Genomic DNA, 14,244 nt, shown 5'->3' on the forward strand with positions numbered 1-14,244 from the left:
CTCACCACTGAAGATGAATCTATATAGATTCCAATACCTGCCTAAAGCATGTCCCCCAGAGAAATTAAGGTGTAAGCTGTCAATAACCACAATCCAAACTTATTCGACTGGGAAGGAGTTAGTACAGTTCACATCCTCTACATTCTTTCTCTTTTTTTGCAACTCCAGTTGGCTTCGTTTTTTTTTTCTTTATAAATAGTTAGGCAAAATAATGTAAGCTATATTGATGAAGGACTGTCTTCAACTCAAGTGACATTTTCTTTTGTTTTATAGGAGTGTTTACAGCAGCATTTGACTGTCAAATTGAGTGTTTAATTGTGAAAGGAATAGCTGATTATGCAGATGGTTCTCAGTTGCCTTCAGAGAGTTGGTCTGCCTATGCCAGTGTGATGGCAGCATCTCTTGTTGCAAACATTTTGAGTGAGCCCTGTGTTTTTTATTCATGGCCTCATTACCAAGGTAAATATTTCTCTTAATGTTTTGTCCATTTTTGGCTTGTTGTTTTACGGAAACTGGGGATGCACTACAGTGTACTTCCTTGATGCCAGGAGTAAGCTCAGTAGTGCATTACGGGGTAGATTGCACATGTGCACAGGACATCTTTTTCTGTTTATAACAGCTTTTTAATAAGATTTGATCATATTGGGGTAGATATTATAGTGCAACTACTGCAACCGTATAGCCACTTAGACTAAGTTGACCAATCAGATTACAGGAAAATAACAATACATTTCAAAAAAGTTGGTTGTGGGCCAATCAGCAGCGCGTGAAAAAAAAACCCAATAAGTTACTTATAGAAGCTCAAAATATAAATCTTGACACAAACGTTTTCAAAAAAGCAAAATGTTTCACCAGACGTTGTTTTTCTATTCAAAACTTTACATATAAAACCCAGGAGACATAATTGTTTGACACAAGCTGTTATTTTGTCATCTACAAGCAATTTCTTCGCTACCATTGCCTTGCTTTGCAATAACGTGCGACCTCAAGTCAAAATTATAACTAACATTTACGTTTTTCGCTTCCATCACACACTCTAACGGACCTCTCAAGAAACACGTCCTTTCTTCAGGGAGGACAAAAGGTCATGTCTGTTGGTTGTGATTTGTTAATTTTGATCCATGTTGTTTTTAACTTGTGGATTACGCGTAGCGTAAGGAACAAGGGATCACTCAACGTTTCTGGGCAACGCATCGTAAAGTACTCGATAAAAATCGTCTCGATTTAATGGCCTCTCGATTACGTTCTCGGCAGTCGAATCGAAAACGTGAAATCGAGACTCGTTGCCATCTGTCTCGATGACTCGTTTCAGAAACGAGACACGTTAAAACGGGGCCTAAAACGTTCTCGAAAACGTAGGGCAAAAAACGAGACTCGATTTTTCTCCAAAACGTAGGGCCCAAAACGAGACTCGATTTTTCGTGTTCGTAGGGACTCGTTCAAAAACTAGAAGCTGGGGAAGGTTAAGTCCAAAAAAGTCAGAAAGTTATCCCCTAAAAAAATAGCCATGCGCTGGCTTCAAAATATCAGAGAAGGGAAATAATGTGATGCGGTTTTTCACTTGTAAGGGCAATGGCAACGAACGGATTGAGCGTCGTCTGGGGTAAATACTTTATTTATACATGGGTAAGCCGAAAATCAAATGGTTCGCGCCATTCCGTTGGGAATCGTCAGATTATAAACCATTGTGAGGTGATTCAAATTTGCAGAGAACTCTGCAGCAGCAGCAACGGTAGGTCGTTCTTTTTTATGTGAAAGCAGGGGCGGATCTAGGGGGAGGGTGCAGGGGGTGCGCACCCCCCCCACTCAGATGACCTGCGGTTTTCTAATACAACTGGTATTCTGCCCCCCCCCCCCCCCAAAAAAAAAAAAAAAAAGCTATGTGATTTATTGGTGTTCAAGTAGAGCAAGAGACGGGTGCACCCCCTCCTAAAAAATCCTGGATCCGCCCCTGGAAAGTTGACAGTCATAATTATATTTGCAAGATTTTTTAAAAGTTTTTTGCTTTTTGTAAAAGGTAGGCACCCCTAGGTAGAAAAGGTTAAAAATGGAAAATAAGATTGAAAAGACACCAGCAAATAATTACGACAACAACATTTTCGATAAGAAAGAGAAAAATTCTATTTGCATTTCAACTGAGGATAATATTAAAGGCTCTCACAGGAATCAACTTATACAAAAGAGGATAAAAATAAGGAACAATTGATAATACTAACAAAAAAATCATTTGTTGAAGCTTTTAAGAGATCTCAACTATTGTATAGCGGCTCAATCATTATGGGATGGTGTGGCTTCGCGTATTGGTAACCACCCAATAAATAAACTTGATAATTTTTAAAAAAAAAGTTACACTGCTCTATTAAGGTAACAACTGCTATTTTCAAGAAACACATTATTCGTACATGGCTCTAATCAATTATTACTATTAATGATATTAAGAGCGCTCATCAAATCTGTTTTTAGTTTTCTATGCAATGCTTTTTGGAAATATATTTTCGTATTCGGGCCTTAACGAAGTACTTGACTAATGAAACAGAAAAATATAATGATTTGATATTACTATTCTACTTTTAAACCTATAACGAGGGTAGCCTGAGTATTAGGTCATCCTTATGGGCTACCGAAGAGGAGATTCTAGCTCTCTCCTTGTTCGCTCCCCTCCCCCCCCCCTTTTCACTCAGAAACGCCTGATACTCAAGCTATAACGAGAGAGGCCAAAAACGTCACGTGCAACCAAGGGCTAATTCAGTTGCCTTTTAAAAAAAGGCCTATGTTTACCTAAGCGGCCTTGCTCGCCCTATACTTCAGAAAAATAATTTCGCGAAGTTGAAAGTTTCTCCCTACAGTTTGTGTAGAGTGACGCTTCGGCCATGCGTGAAAAAAACGAACACTCTGCCCAATCAAAACATCTGCTTAATTTGGCATACGAAGGGTTCATAACAAAAACACCAGCTCACAAAGTCACGTTGGTGAACATGGGCTTTTAAGGGCTAAATAGTTTACTCCTTTATATTCATGTATGAACGAAGATAAGCAAAATCAACTCTGTTCTGAGCAATCCAAACCGTATCACCATGGACACGTTCATGTGAGCTTTTGGTTTTATTTTTAATCTTAGAGGCTGCCATAAACAAAGGCCCTGGCGTTGCATTGTGACGTTATAAGACGAAATCTATTAGGAAATTCAGCCATTTTTAATTTTCATTGGACAAAAACCTTGTAACAGAATAATTCAAAGAATACAACCTTCTTTTGAGACTTTTTGAGGGATATAAACATGATGAGTTATCTGTGATGACACCAAAGACGATTTACGATGGGAATCCCAGAAAATAAATAACAAATTTCACTAGAACCTGCGTCTGTGAAACACAGGTAAAATTCTGAAAATTTCATGTGCAAGATGCCAATTTGTGAAATTTTGTCATTTTTATTCGAACTCCCATAAATAATTATCTTTGGTGTTATTGCAGAAAACCAATTACATATATAGCCCTTGAAAAATGAATGCGATATTCTGGTAAAAGGCTTTTTTTTTTTTTTACACTGGGATTTTAAATTTACTTAATTTCTTGATGGATTCCATCATAATACGATGTAAAGAATAATGAACTTGACAATTAGCTTTCCTTCACCATCAACCCAGCGATTGATGTTGGCCACATCGTGCCCCCACATCTCTCCTTCCTTCAGTGTAGTCGTCGAGAGAATATGAGTTATTTCCTCCACCTCTCCGGGCGACAACACAATTCTATCGATAAAAAAAAGACGTGAAAAGTTCGTGAAAAGTCACAAAGCAAAACGCGTATAACAGTGAGCAGTTCGTCTGAGACACGATGTATTGAGAATGTCCAATTTAATTGTTTTATCTTTCCTTTTTATGGACTTATAACTTGATGACCGGTTCATAGTAAATTATATATGAAAACGGTCCAACACTAAAATCAGAACTGGCGGTTTAGTTTTTTCTTCAGGCAACATTCATCAACCTTCTTTTGTTCGTCAGTACATACGGAGTCCTCCTACCTGAGCTCCACTCTAGCTGGGAAGGGTGCGGCGACCAGCTGTATAAATAATTTGAGATCTTGCGTTAAAACGGCCCTCCACTTGTGGCCATTTGGTGTAGTCCATTCACCGCTGGTAAGTGGCCCTTCATTCTTATCTACTAAGTCTCTCATTCGCGTTGGGAAGTCTTCCACAGTCCACCGGAAAGAATGAACCGACTGCTCTTGTTCTTGCCATTGCTCTGCGAACCCCTTTACAATCATAAATGCGACACTCAGTTCCAAGTTAATACTACCTAATTATTCAGATATTAGTACATAATTTAAACTTCCATTAAGTGTCGAAACTCAATCCAGCAATCAGTCGTCCCCTTCTATATGGTTGTTGGTGCGCTTGGTACAGTAAAGAAGAGCATGGTAGACAACATCAAGAAAGTGAAGAAGAGAGCTAATGTGACAGAGGTCCAAAAGATCTGCGTTCTGGTATCTACGCGAATCCTCGGGAGGGTGCATAGCGTATTAACAGATTTTTTTACTCAATTGACTGATGCTATAGCTGCTTAGTTTGCCCCCGGCTGAAACACAAAAAGAGCACCAGAAAAGACTTTTACAATATAGACAATTTTATAATCATAATAATAATAATTGTTATTATTATGATGATGACGATGATGATGATGATGATGATGATGATGATGATGATGATAATGATGATGATTAGGATAGCCAAACAGCAATCTTTTCGGTCCCTTATACCAACGTGCAATTGTTACACTTTTCTAACATACCAAGTATATGCATGCACGCTAAAAACAAGAAAAATGTTGATTTTTGTACCTTTTCATTAATTAGAGCTCTCAGTCTCTGTATTTCCCCAAATTGCAGGGCGCTATGGGACGTGGCTGCATTGAATTGGTGAGCCTCCATGTCTTCTTTGGTAAAAATTCGTGTGCAACCAGGCACTATACATTTGGCTGCCTTCTTTACACAAGTATGCTGGTGCATGGTCACATGGGCTCTGCAACATAAAATTATCATGCGCGCACGTTACGTTCCATGTAGTTAACTTGTAGTAGCGTATAGTAGTCGAATTTCGTGTGTAACAGTTTTCATTTGCCCTGAAGAAGACTGATTTGTGCGGTCGAAATATGTGTTCCCAATAATTGTGTAATTTCTTTACTTCTGTTTTATATGTTTATTAACATCTATTGATAAATGATCCTTGGTGAAGTTTATTATATAGGTGCATATATATAGATCTTTCATACCTAGGCAACTTTGTGCCACATCCAAGGGGACAATCCACTCTACTGTAATTGCACCCCTCAGTTTCATGATCTTGCTGGTTGGCCATTCGCACAAGAGTCCTGCAGCCCAGACACTCGAGTTTTCTAAATTGGCAGCCACCCTGATGCCTTTCGATTTCCTCCCTTGTACTCACGTTCGGACACCCTTCGTGAGGGCAACTCGCCACCGCTTTTGGGCAATTCTTCCCGTGTTCTCGAGCCTCGTCAAGTGTACCCTTCCACTGACAATCCCTATTGCAGCACTCCAGTTTCAGACCCCTGGTCAACTTGTCCAGGCTGACATTGAGGTGTAGCTCATCAAGGTGGAACGGTTGACGGCAAACCGGGCATGGACCTCTTGAGGCTGATGTATTACTTGACAGACTAATGATACTATTCAGGCAGTCCATACACCGAGAGTGGCCACATCTCAAAGTGACTGGTTTCATCATGACCTTTAAACTATAATAATTGGAATTTATTGCTTAGTATTTAATATCTTTCTTTATTTATTATTTTCTTCTTCTTCTTTTTCAAATGATTGCCGTGTGGGGCCCTGAAGAAGACTCTTGTTTGAGAATGAAATTCTTACATTGACAGGATCATATATTTCATAAAACGTGCATCGCATTTAGCCAATAAACCTGATTCCTGGAATATTCTCAAATGCAATTGCTATTTGGACCTAACCTAGGACCCCTAAATCAAAAATTCATTGATCCGCTGTTTTTCTCCTTTCCCGCACCTCGTAGTTTATCTTTTACCCGGGAGTTTTTACTTTCACCATCCTGTGAAATCTGAAATGTAAACATTGATGTTTCTCTCTGCAGCGCGAAAGAGACCCGTTTAAAAGGCCAATTTGTCTTTACGCTATCGTCGTGTTAGCGAAAAAGGAAACCTTCTTTGCCCTTTTTTCGAGGATTTTTTCACGTAGGAATAGCCCGCGATAAACTGCAAAACAGTCCGTTTGTGTACGCGAGAGCAGTCAAACAGAAGGTCTGGAACAAGGCTGGAAACAGACAGCGAGACTGGGGAGAGACTCGCCCCACACGCCCAAGGGGTGAGGCTCGCGCGCTTTTACGCCACGCTTTACCGATTTCTCTACTGATTTTTGCGTGAAAGGTCGCCCGTACTTCCACTTCTCGTTTATCAGCACTTTTTATCTTGTCTGAATTTAATTTGCGTGACTATGCGTTAACGTGCGTAGCCATAAATGGCGGTTTGCGAGGAGAAACGTCAGGTTATTTATCACAGTAAAAGTATCCCTGTGAGACGGCGCCTACAATAGCTGGAGCGCCTAGTGCTTGAAATGCCCCCATGCCCACGCCATTGCATTTTACCACCGACAAGAACGTTTATAAAAATTTTTTTAGTCGAGCTTGCTTGGAGATAAGATATGAAACAAGGAGGTGATTAATTCTTCAGAAAAATCATCCACGGGTATATATATATTTCCCTTCACGTTTTAATTTTATGAGACTAGTTTTAGGTTGCCATACAGACGTTCTAAAAAATCACCGAGGATACTATTTTCGTAGGATAAAATTAAAAAGAAAGACAAATTAAACATACGGAGAGTAGCCGTCATTAACGCATTTCACTTTTAGTGACACTTTTTTTCGGGAGTGGAGTTTAGTTCAGTTTCAAGGACAGTTTACAGATTAGGCAATTTGTTTTGTACAATACCTTTTCGGAAAATAACCTTTGGGGTTGAAAAAGTCTGTTTTTTCTTGTCAATCGGCAGTATATTTTGCAGTTTTAAAATTGGAATTCATCATTCGTGCACTTACAAATTCCCAAGGTAGAAGAATGCATTCACACGATAAGCGGAGTTGATTGACATCTGCCAATACTTGCGTTCCTCCTTTTTTTGCTGGTTGATGCACAGGTAGCCCAAACTCTGTGGGATTTCGTTGAGACTTTGAATTCATAAGCCAGTGTATAAAAAATAAACAAAACACGTCCTAAATTTCATTTTTTTTTTTTTTTTACAAAAATAGAAATATTTTGCTTGTTTCCAGTTCTTCTACGCATATTATCGCCAAATTACACTTCTTACTGATTGGTTCCACACCCCTTAGCTAGTTACTCGCTCAAATGTCCAGGGATAGCTTAGACTATAGGGAGCTGAAACTGAACCTTGAACTGCATGTTAATAACTTTGTTTAAGAATGAGAATTAAAGAAAGAAGATAAAGAAGAGAAGTCAATGAATTCTTGTGTGTCAGTGGAACTGTGCTAGTCCCCGTCAAGTCCGGCATCCTTTAGCACTTTTTTTGTGCTAAAATTTCCCCTCTATCTAGTCTTGAATAACCAGAACAATAGATGGATTCCTTTTTAATTTCTACCTTAAGCACGATGAAGTGATTCCCTGAGAGAATTAAAAGCAAAAAGTTTTATATTTAAAACTAGAATCAGGAAGATTCGGTTTTTGCTTTAGGTAAGAGGACTACGTACTGAGAGTAGTTTTCTACCCCTCGACCCGATTCTAAAAAAGGCGAACAAATGTATATTTGACAGTGGTTCTAATTAAGGAGGAGGAACGAGGCGTGATTGTTTCTGTGGTGTTCATGAAAGGCATTACAGCTTTCAAAGGACAGAGAAACAACCTTGAGTTACCTGTGCCAACTATTGACAACATGTTCTGTACGTGAAGGGCCCAACCATATGACATCCACTTGAAAGAAAGATTTCTTTAAATTACTTTTTGTGTTTGTTTGTTTGTTGGTTTTTTTGCTATCTGCATTTTCTCGTTTTATTCTTACTTTTTTCGGTTTATCCGCATTCTTTCCATCTGCCTTTAACTATCCGTATTTTTCCATCAGCATCCGCCATCCGCAGGTATCCGGTCCGCGTTTTACAGACACTCTTCCTTACGTTGTTAAGTTTCTTTAACAAAAGCTCTCTGTCTAACAATCTCTCCTTTCAATTTGATTACGTCTACATGGTAGGTGCGCATGCGACTGTACAGTGCAAAGTACGCAATACGTGGGAACCACCTATTAGTTGAGTCAAAGAAAGTAAACTTCAATAAACATATAATCATAAACTGTTTTTATTTTTATCTTGAAAAAAGCTGTGCCTATTGATTTTGCCAAGGCAAATGATGTTAACATACTCTGAAATCAGGCCAAATAGATCCTTCGTTTGCATCTTTAAAAAGCCGTGCATAGTGATGGCGGCTAATCTCGTCTCTTTCAGTCGCATTAGAAAACGCAATTTCATCATTTTTCAACGATTTACTTAGCCTAATTTTCATACCAAGAAGGTCTATAAAATTACACTAACTTTAAACAATAAAAATACAAGTAGTAAAAATTTTAGTTTTGTATCAAGCCTTGTCTAGCTATATTTCCAATACTTCAGGATTTGACATCTAGACCTTAACTGATCTTTCGTTGGAAATAGTTCTTGTCTTAGACAAATTCTAGTTTGTTTCTTGTAATTTCAACCCAATTCATAACTGTATTAACTCTTCCAACCAATTTAGAACTTTTCTAACTATTTTGGTAAAAATTCAATAAAGAACTCAGCACCTTGTAATGTTCGTTATATTGCTCTCCTTGTTTTATATTGACTGGGCAACCCAGCCTTATTAGAGAAATTTGACTGGGAAAGAGAATTATTTTCACAAGGAAATAGCCTGGAAGGTTTTATGCAGACGAGTTACTTTTAGCCAAGACTTGGGTATGAAGATGGGTTAGCTTATCAGTATAAAATCAAGGCGCGGTAATTATATTGAAAGAGTGTATTACTGATATTGCAATGTAAAGGTTTGTGACCATAGGGAGGGAAAAGGAAGGAGAGCTTCGGCCAATTTCGTCTCTGGAATTTCTATCTGATAAAAGTTAGTGATGTACCGCATGCAAGTATTCTTGGAGCATTACTATTTTGTATTCATGTAAATGACCTACCAAATGTTATTCAAAATTGTTCAACCGCGCGCAACGTGGATGACACCAAGCTTCTATTGTCTTTTACCGTGAACGACTGTGTTGGTGTTATAGAAAGTGTTAATTCCAATTTACAACTGATTCGCAACTGGTGTTTCGATAATTGCTTAATGCTTAATCCAGATAAGAGGAAACTGATGGTTTTTTGGCAGCCGGGAAATGTGTTCGAAATTACTAGACTTCTAGGAAAAAAACAACCCAGCTCAATCTATCAAAGACCTTGGAGTAACTTGTGATACCGCGCTATCTTTTGATAATCACATTTCTACTACAGCAGCTTTCTTGCTCGTAGGCTAAGGAAGTTACAAGAAAGAACTAGAAGTCACTTCTCATTTTTTCGTTGAAAAATAACTAACTAGTTCCCCTTCAAAGTTCTTCTTACACTATATAATCCCTAAAGCTTGCTGCTAAAACAGGTAAAAAGTTGGCCATGATGTTATCCAATCCTCTCCATTGCCTCCACATTCTGTCGTTTAAATACGACTGGAGGTCTTCTCTAGGGATGCCTCTTCTCTCCTTTACGGGTCCTTTTAAATTGTTCCAGGCAGACTCTGCCTCCTGTGTATGGACACCAGTTGTTGGGTCTACGAAGTTCTGACTATGGACAACCACGTGATGCTGGGCAACGAGGGCTGGCAAATGCCGTTCAAGGTTTCTGTAAGCACCCCAGTCATCGCTGTAGACAATGCTGCCTGGTCGAAGGCACCTCTCTAATATGGGCAATAAAGTAGCTCGATCTCTTTTGGGAACTACCTGGAAGTATCCCCTGGCAGGCCTTGTCTCTGTCGAGATAACTCCAAAGACCCACACATCGGGCGCACGTCTTCCTCTGTTGTACTAATATGAAAAAAAATAACGGGCTCGGTAAGCTGTTGCCGTTTACATTAAAGATCGAGGTTTCAATAGTTTGCATCTACATGATAAAACTGTCAATTAATGACACAAAATGGAGTAGCTAGTAGTTTGCTAGACCTGCGCTCTTATTCTTTATATTTCGACTTGAATATTTGATATCGGGCCCGAAAAGTTACCGGGACTTTCGAGAAACTGGCCCTGGTCAGTAAACTAAAACCCTTTTTTTTTTTTTTGGCAAGAACCCGTCGAATATACGAAGATAAAAATATAGCATTTTGCATCCCTGTTTCCTTTTCAAGAAAACAGGGGTATCCAAAAGACAATTTCCTCTTAAACACATTGAAAAAACTTTCTTAAGGGCTATCCAGCTAGAGAACCTTTAGACGTAAAACTGTTCTTTTATCGCAGAGGAACTTGTCGAAATTGGGCTTCCGTAACTATTTTCCCGAAAATTTTGATGTAATTTGAAATATTATAACGAAAGTGAGTATTTTCTGATTACTCTCGCCATCATAACATTTTAGGCTTCTAAAATTAGCCTAACCGTGGGCTAGTGAAAAAGGATTTAAGGGTCCGTTAGTTTCCTAAAACCAGAGAATTTGCAATCAGTTAATAAAAACAAAAATGTTTCAGCCTTAGTGTTAATTCAGGGGCTGAAGCAAACTGGGCGCATGATTCTCTTTACCTTTGCTTTGTGATTAAACTTGCTTTCATCGCATTTTATCACCGCTGCTCCTCCAAAAGGTACGAATGGGTTGTTATCTATGTCCAGGGAACATACATCTTCCAGACTTCGGAAAATTTTGCACACAAGGTTGTTGTTCATTGACAGCATGCGGGCAGTTTTCCGCCGACTCACGTCCATTGACCAGAAGTAAATGAGAAGAATCAGCTCTCCTAGGGATATTTTTGGATATCGCTCGAAAAAGCTTCCGCACCTGAGACTGCGCTTCTTCCTACAAACAGTACATCTCCTAAAAGTAAGAAATCATATCACAGGATTTTGTTTGACGGTGTATTTAAATGTCAAAACGGCAATATCCCTAACCCTAACCCTAACGCCCAACTAGGGTTTCCTCTCAAATACATTATCCTGCTTTGGGTCCTTTGGTTAACAGGCAAGACTTGGCTGCGGAACCCGGCGGCCGGAGAAGATGTGGGGGGAAAAGCTATCTCACGCCGGTAAACAGTCAGGCATACAGAGAGAATAAAGCCTTGGTTTAATGACTGTTGTTTAACATACTTAGCCTGTACACTGACGATGTTTTATTTTTCTTTTCGTTCATCCCCTGCGGTTTATTTTTTATCACACGCGCTGGACGGACTTTAAAGAGAAAATACAGGGCCTGTGAACAGGCTTTATAGTACTCACCACTGAAAACCATCAACGTGGTTGTCCCCACGTTCAATTAAATTCATGTCCCTGTTACAGGCACCACAGTGCAGGGGATTTGCTAATAAACTCCGAAGCTGAAGCCATCTTATAACTGACGAAACTGGGCCATGCCTTAACCTGGTGAAATATTCAAGATCCATTTGCGATTCAAGCGCTACGTTCTTTTGGGGATCTGCTTTGAAGTTTTTACACAAAACTGTGATTTGGCAAAAAAGATGAGAGAAAATAGCGTCGCTGAATAATTTCCGGTTCTGACCGACTGATTCCCTTGTGGCCTATAAGTGCGTCGCGTATGCATCGGCATTTATAATTCAGACAATAGGAAAAATTGATTCTGGTGTCAAAAAACAGCAAACATAAACCGAATTGTATACACAAGATGCTCAACTTTTCAGAGCATTTTATTGCCCGCTTCTATAGCAAACAAGAAACACCACCCTACTCACGTGCCCACAATTACACTGGCAATGCCTGCTGTCACAAACACCGAAAGAGCTCTTCTTGTTTATTATTACTTATTGTTCATCAGTCCTTTTCTTTACTTCCTAATAATAACGTGAATATCCGGAAAATTAGCAAAAAAACATTTTAAAGGAATACATGCAATGTTCTTTTCCATTTGAGAAATGGAGCAAAGCGAAGCGTTTAATTTTTAACACGTCATTATGAAATTTAAAGCCCTTTGTTCCAACGCTGCGCGTGTAATGTGAGATACAGATCCGACCAGATCAAGCATTCGTAAGCATTCAGCTAGCAATGGCAGACGGAGTAAATGCTAGTAGTAGCTCAGAAGACGAGAGAGAGAGATCTGGATCTCCCCCTCGTCCAAAAAACACTAAGAAAGTTAACAGATTATTTGTGTGGCTTCCCAAACGGTTGAAAGCCACTCCTCGTGGGTCCCATTGGGATAAGTTGAACAGAGACGGGAGCGTGAAGGAGATAGAGGTCGACGCCGGTCACAGCGAGAGGCGTTTGAGAGAGCGAATGGTAGAAAACTTCCCTGCATTGGCTACAGCGGACCTGTCAAGGTAGGAAATGTTTCTTTTCCGATCGAGCTCAAGCAAGTGGTAAATGAATGTTTTGTGGGGGTGGGGTCGCAACATTTACTCGCCTAATACATGTATTGTTAGAGAGACAGGACTCATACGACGTAGTTGTCGTCTTCGCATGTAAAGCTCTAATAAATGGGTGTGTTTTAGATCCTTACTACACTGTACTTGCAATGCAGTTCTTTAAAAATACTACAGTAAAACCGGTTAAACCGCAATGTGCCGCGTGTGTTGTAGTAAGCAAATGCGAGCCAGGCGCGCGCGTGTATCCTGCTGGTAAAGGGGACCACGCGCCATACAGCAAACCCTTTCCATCCAACAAGTTGTGTCTCTTAAAAAAAAATAAAGACACAATAGGAGCAACAATTCGTTTCATCGTCAGATCGTTCCACTTAATAGTCATATCGTTCCACAATATAGCCAGAACTTTTCACGATTCTTTACGCCACAAGCAAAAACAAGCTTGTCCTTTAAGCAAGTACGCCAAAAAAGCATTCTTCACTTTGAGTTTTGAACTAAAACTGTGGAACGATCTGACTATTAAATTGAACAATCCGACTTGGAAAAGATTTGACTTAAGAACAAACAAATTGCTTAATAATAATAATAATGACAACAAAAACAATTTTATCAAAAATAGTATTTTTATTGATAACAAAGCAAACTAGTAAAAACCTATTTACAATTATCAGCTCAAAAAACTGTTCAATGAAAACACAATCTACAGTTCCTTTCGGTTAAAAAAGGGAAATTTTAATTGTCATGGAACTCACCGATTTATTTGTGGTTCTTATTTTTGGCAGAATTCGTTTTTATATGACACTAAGTAGAGGAAACGAGATGGTGAGGGTGGGGAACAGGATCCCTACAGGGAGGGAATTGTTGTCCTGGTACAAGAATGCCTCTTCCCGAAGAACGTTCTTCCTTTTAAAGGAAAGGACACATCAAGGTAGGAGAGTTCTTATGTTAAAAAATATTTATTTACTGTAAATGATTGTCATAGCATTGAACTAGATTTAAACCACCCCTTATTCAAAGTGCAAGCCCTTGAGGCATAATATCTATGAACATCTCTGTGCCTCTTTACAAGTGCATTAGGAGGATTTTTAGAATCCTGGGAGGAATGTGCAAGTTGCCACATCTTCTTAAAGTTTTTCCTAAACTGCATGGATCTGAGATAAATCAGTCCAAATCATCCCTATGTTGATAGGTTCTTAACATTTCATCAATGACTTATTGTGCTGAAGAAAAAATAAAATGAATTTGGAGTAAATAATAAGGAACTGCTATCAAAAAACACAGTGTTCTCCCTAAATTTTAGCTTAGCAGGTAAGGGACCATTCATGGCCAGTAAGGCAAAAAATATCTCGGGGGGGGGGGGGGGGGGAAGGGATACTGGCATGAGGGACAAGGCCCCGCCCTCTAGGGGAAATTTAGGAGCTAAGTTCTCTGAAACGTCATTCCCTCATTGTAAGACCTATTTTATGCAACTCGGCCGTTGTTATTTTTAGATGACAATTTAAAATGTTCAATCTCAATAATTTTACGCTGTCTGCAACGTTCTCCTTCCAAAATGCATGGCCCATAAAAAGAAAAGCTGTGTATACTTTAGTACTTTTCCATATATATTCAATTTCCTTGGGAGAATCAGATCAGTTCACAACTTCCCTTTTTTCCAAATCTATCTTATTTAAATTGTAGT

General features: G+C 39.2%; 3 protein-coding genes across 3 annotated transcripts in view; 1 reads left to right on the forward strand and 2 right to left on the reverse strand.

Annotated features, from left to right (window-relative positions):
- LOC140924645 (NLR family CARD domain-containing protein 4-like) overlaps positions 1-14,244 on the forward strand; it is a 50,950-nt gene that overhangs the window by 12,968 nt on the left and 23,738 nt on the right. Inside the window, exon 3 of the mRNA XM_073374674.1 lies at positions 274-459. Coding sequence (XP_073230775.1) covers positions 274-459 — 186 coding nt within the window. The remainder of the gene's footprint in view (positions 1-273; positions 460-14,244) is intronic.
- LOC140925219 (uncharacterized) lies at positions 3,553-5,142 on the reverse strand. Its single transcript, XM_073375205.1, has 3 exons — positions 4,842-5,142; positions 4,027-4,256; positions 3,553-3,751 (listed from the first exon to the last, which is right to left on the reverse strand). Exons 1-3 carry the CDS (start codon positions 5,040-5,042, stop codon positions 3,586-3,588), a joined length of 597 nt encoding a protein of 198 aa, XP_073231306.1. The 5' UTR covers positions 5,043-5,142; the 3' UTR covers positions 3,553-3,585.
- Positions 9,090-11,952, reverse strand: LOC140924462 (uncharacterized). The gene is made up of 3 exons (XM_073374491.1): positions 11,470-11,952; positions 10,783-11,071; positions 9,090-10,079 (listed from the first exon to the last, which is right to left on the reverse strand). The coding sequence occupies exons 1-3, from the start codon at positions 11,631-11,633 to the stop codon at positions 9,621-9,623; spliced, it is 912 nt and encodes a 303-aa protein (XP_073230592.1). The 5' UTR covers positions 11,634-11,952; the 3' UTR covers positions 9,090-9,620.

Source organism: Porites lutea, chromosome 14, assembly GCF_958299795.1.
Source record: "Porites lutea chromosome 14, jaPorLute2.1, whole genome shotgun sequence".
Classification (NCBI taxonomy): Eukaryota; Metazoa; Cnidaria; class Anthozoa; order Scleractinia; family Poritidae; genus Porites; species Porites lutea.

What these genes read in the sequence shown, in the direction of transcription:
- LOC140925219 (XM_073375205.1), bottom strand. Translation starts at nt 5,042, where the DNA reads ATGATAATTTTATGTTGCAGAGCCCATGTGACCATGCACCAGCATACT. An exon ending in GAGCTCTAATTAATGAAAAG is followed by an intron (nt 4,257 to 4,841) that starts GTACAAAAATCA and finishes ATGATTGTAAAG; the next exon opens with GGGTTCGCAGAGCAATGGCA. An exon ending in CCAGCTAGAGTGGAGCTCAG is followed by an intron (nt 3,752 to 4,026) that starts GTAGGAGGACTC and finishes TTTTATCGATAG; the next exon opens with AATTGTGTTGTCGCCCGGAG.
- LOC140924462 (XM_073374491.1), bottom strand. Translation starts at nt 11,633, where the DNA reads ATGGATCTTGAATATTTCACCAGGTTAAGGCATGGCCCAGTTTCGTCA. An exon ending in CACGTTGATGGTTTTCAGTG is followed by an intron (nt 11,072 to 11,469) that starts GTGAGTACTATA and finishes TCTTACTTTTAG; the next exon opens with GAGATGTACTGTTTGTAGGA. An exon ending in AGTTTAATCACAAAGCAAAG is followed by an intron (nt 10,080 to 10,782) that starts GTAAAGAGAATC and finishes TTTTCATATTAG; the next exon opens with TACAACAGAGGAAGACGTGC.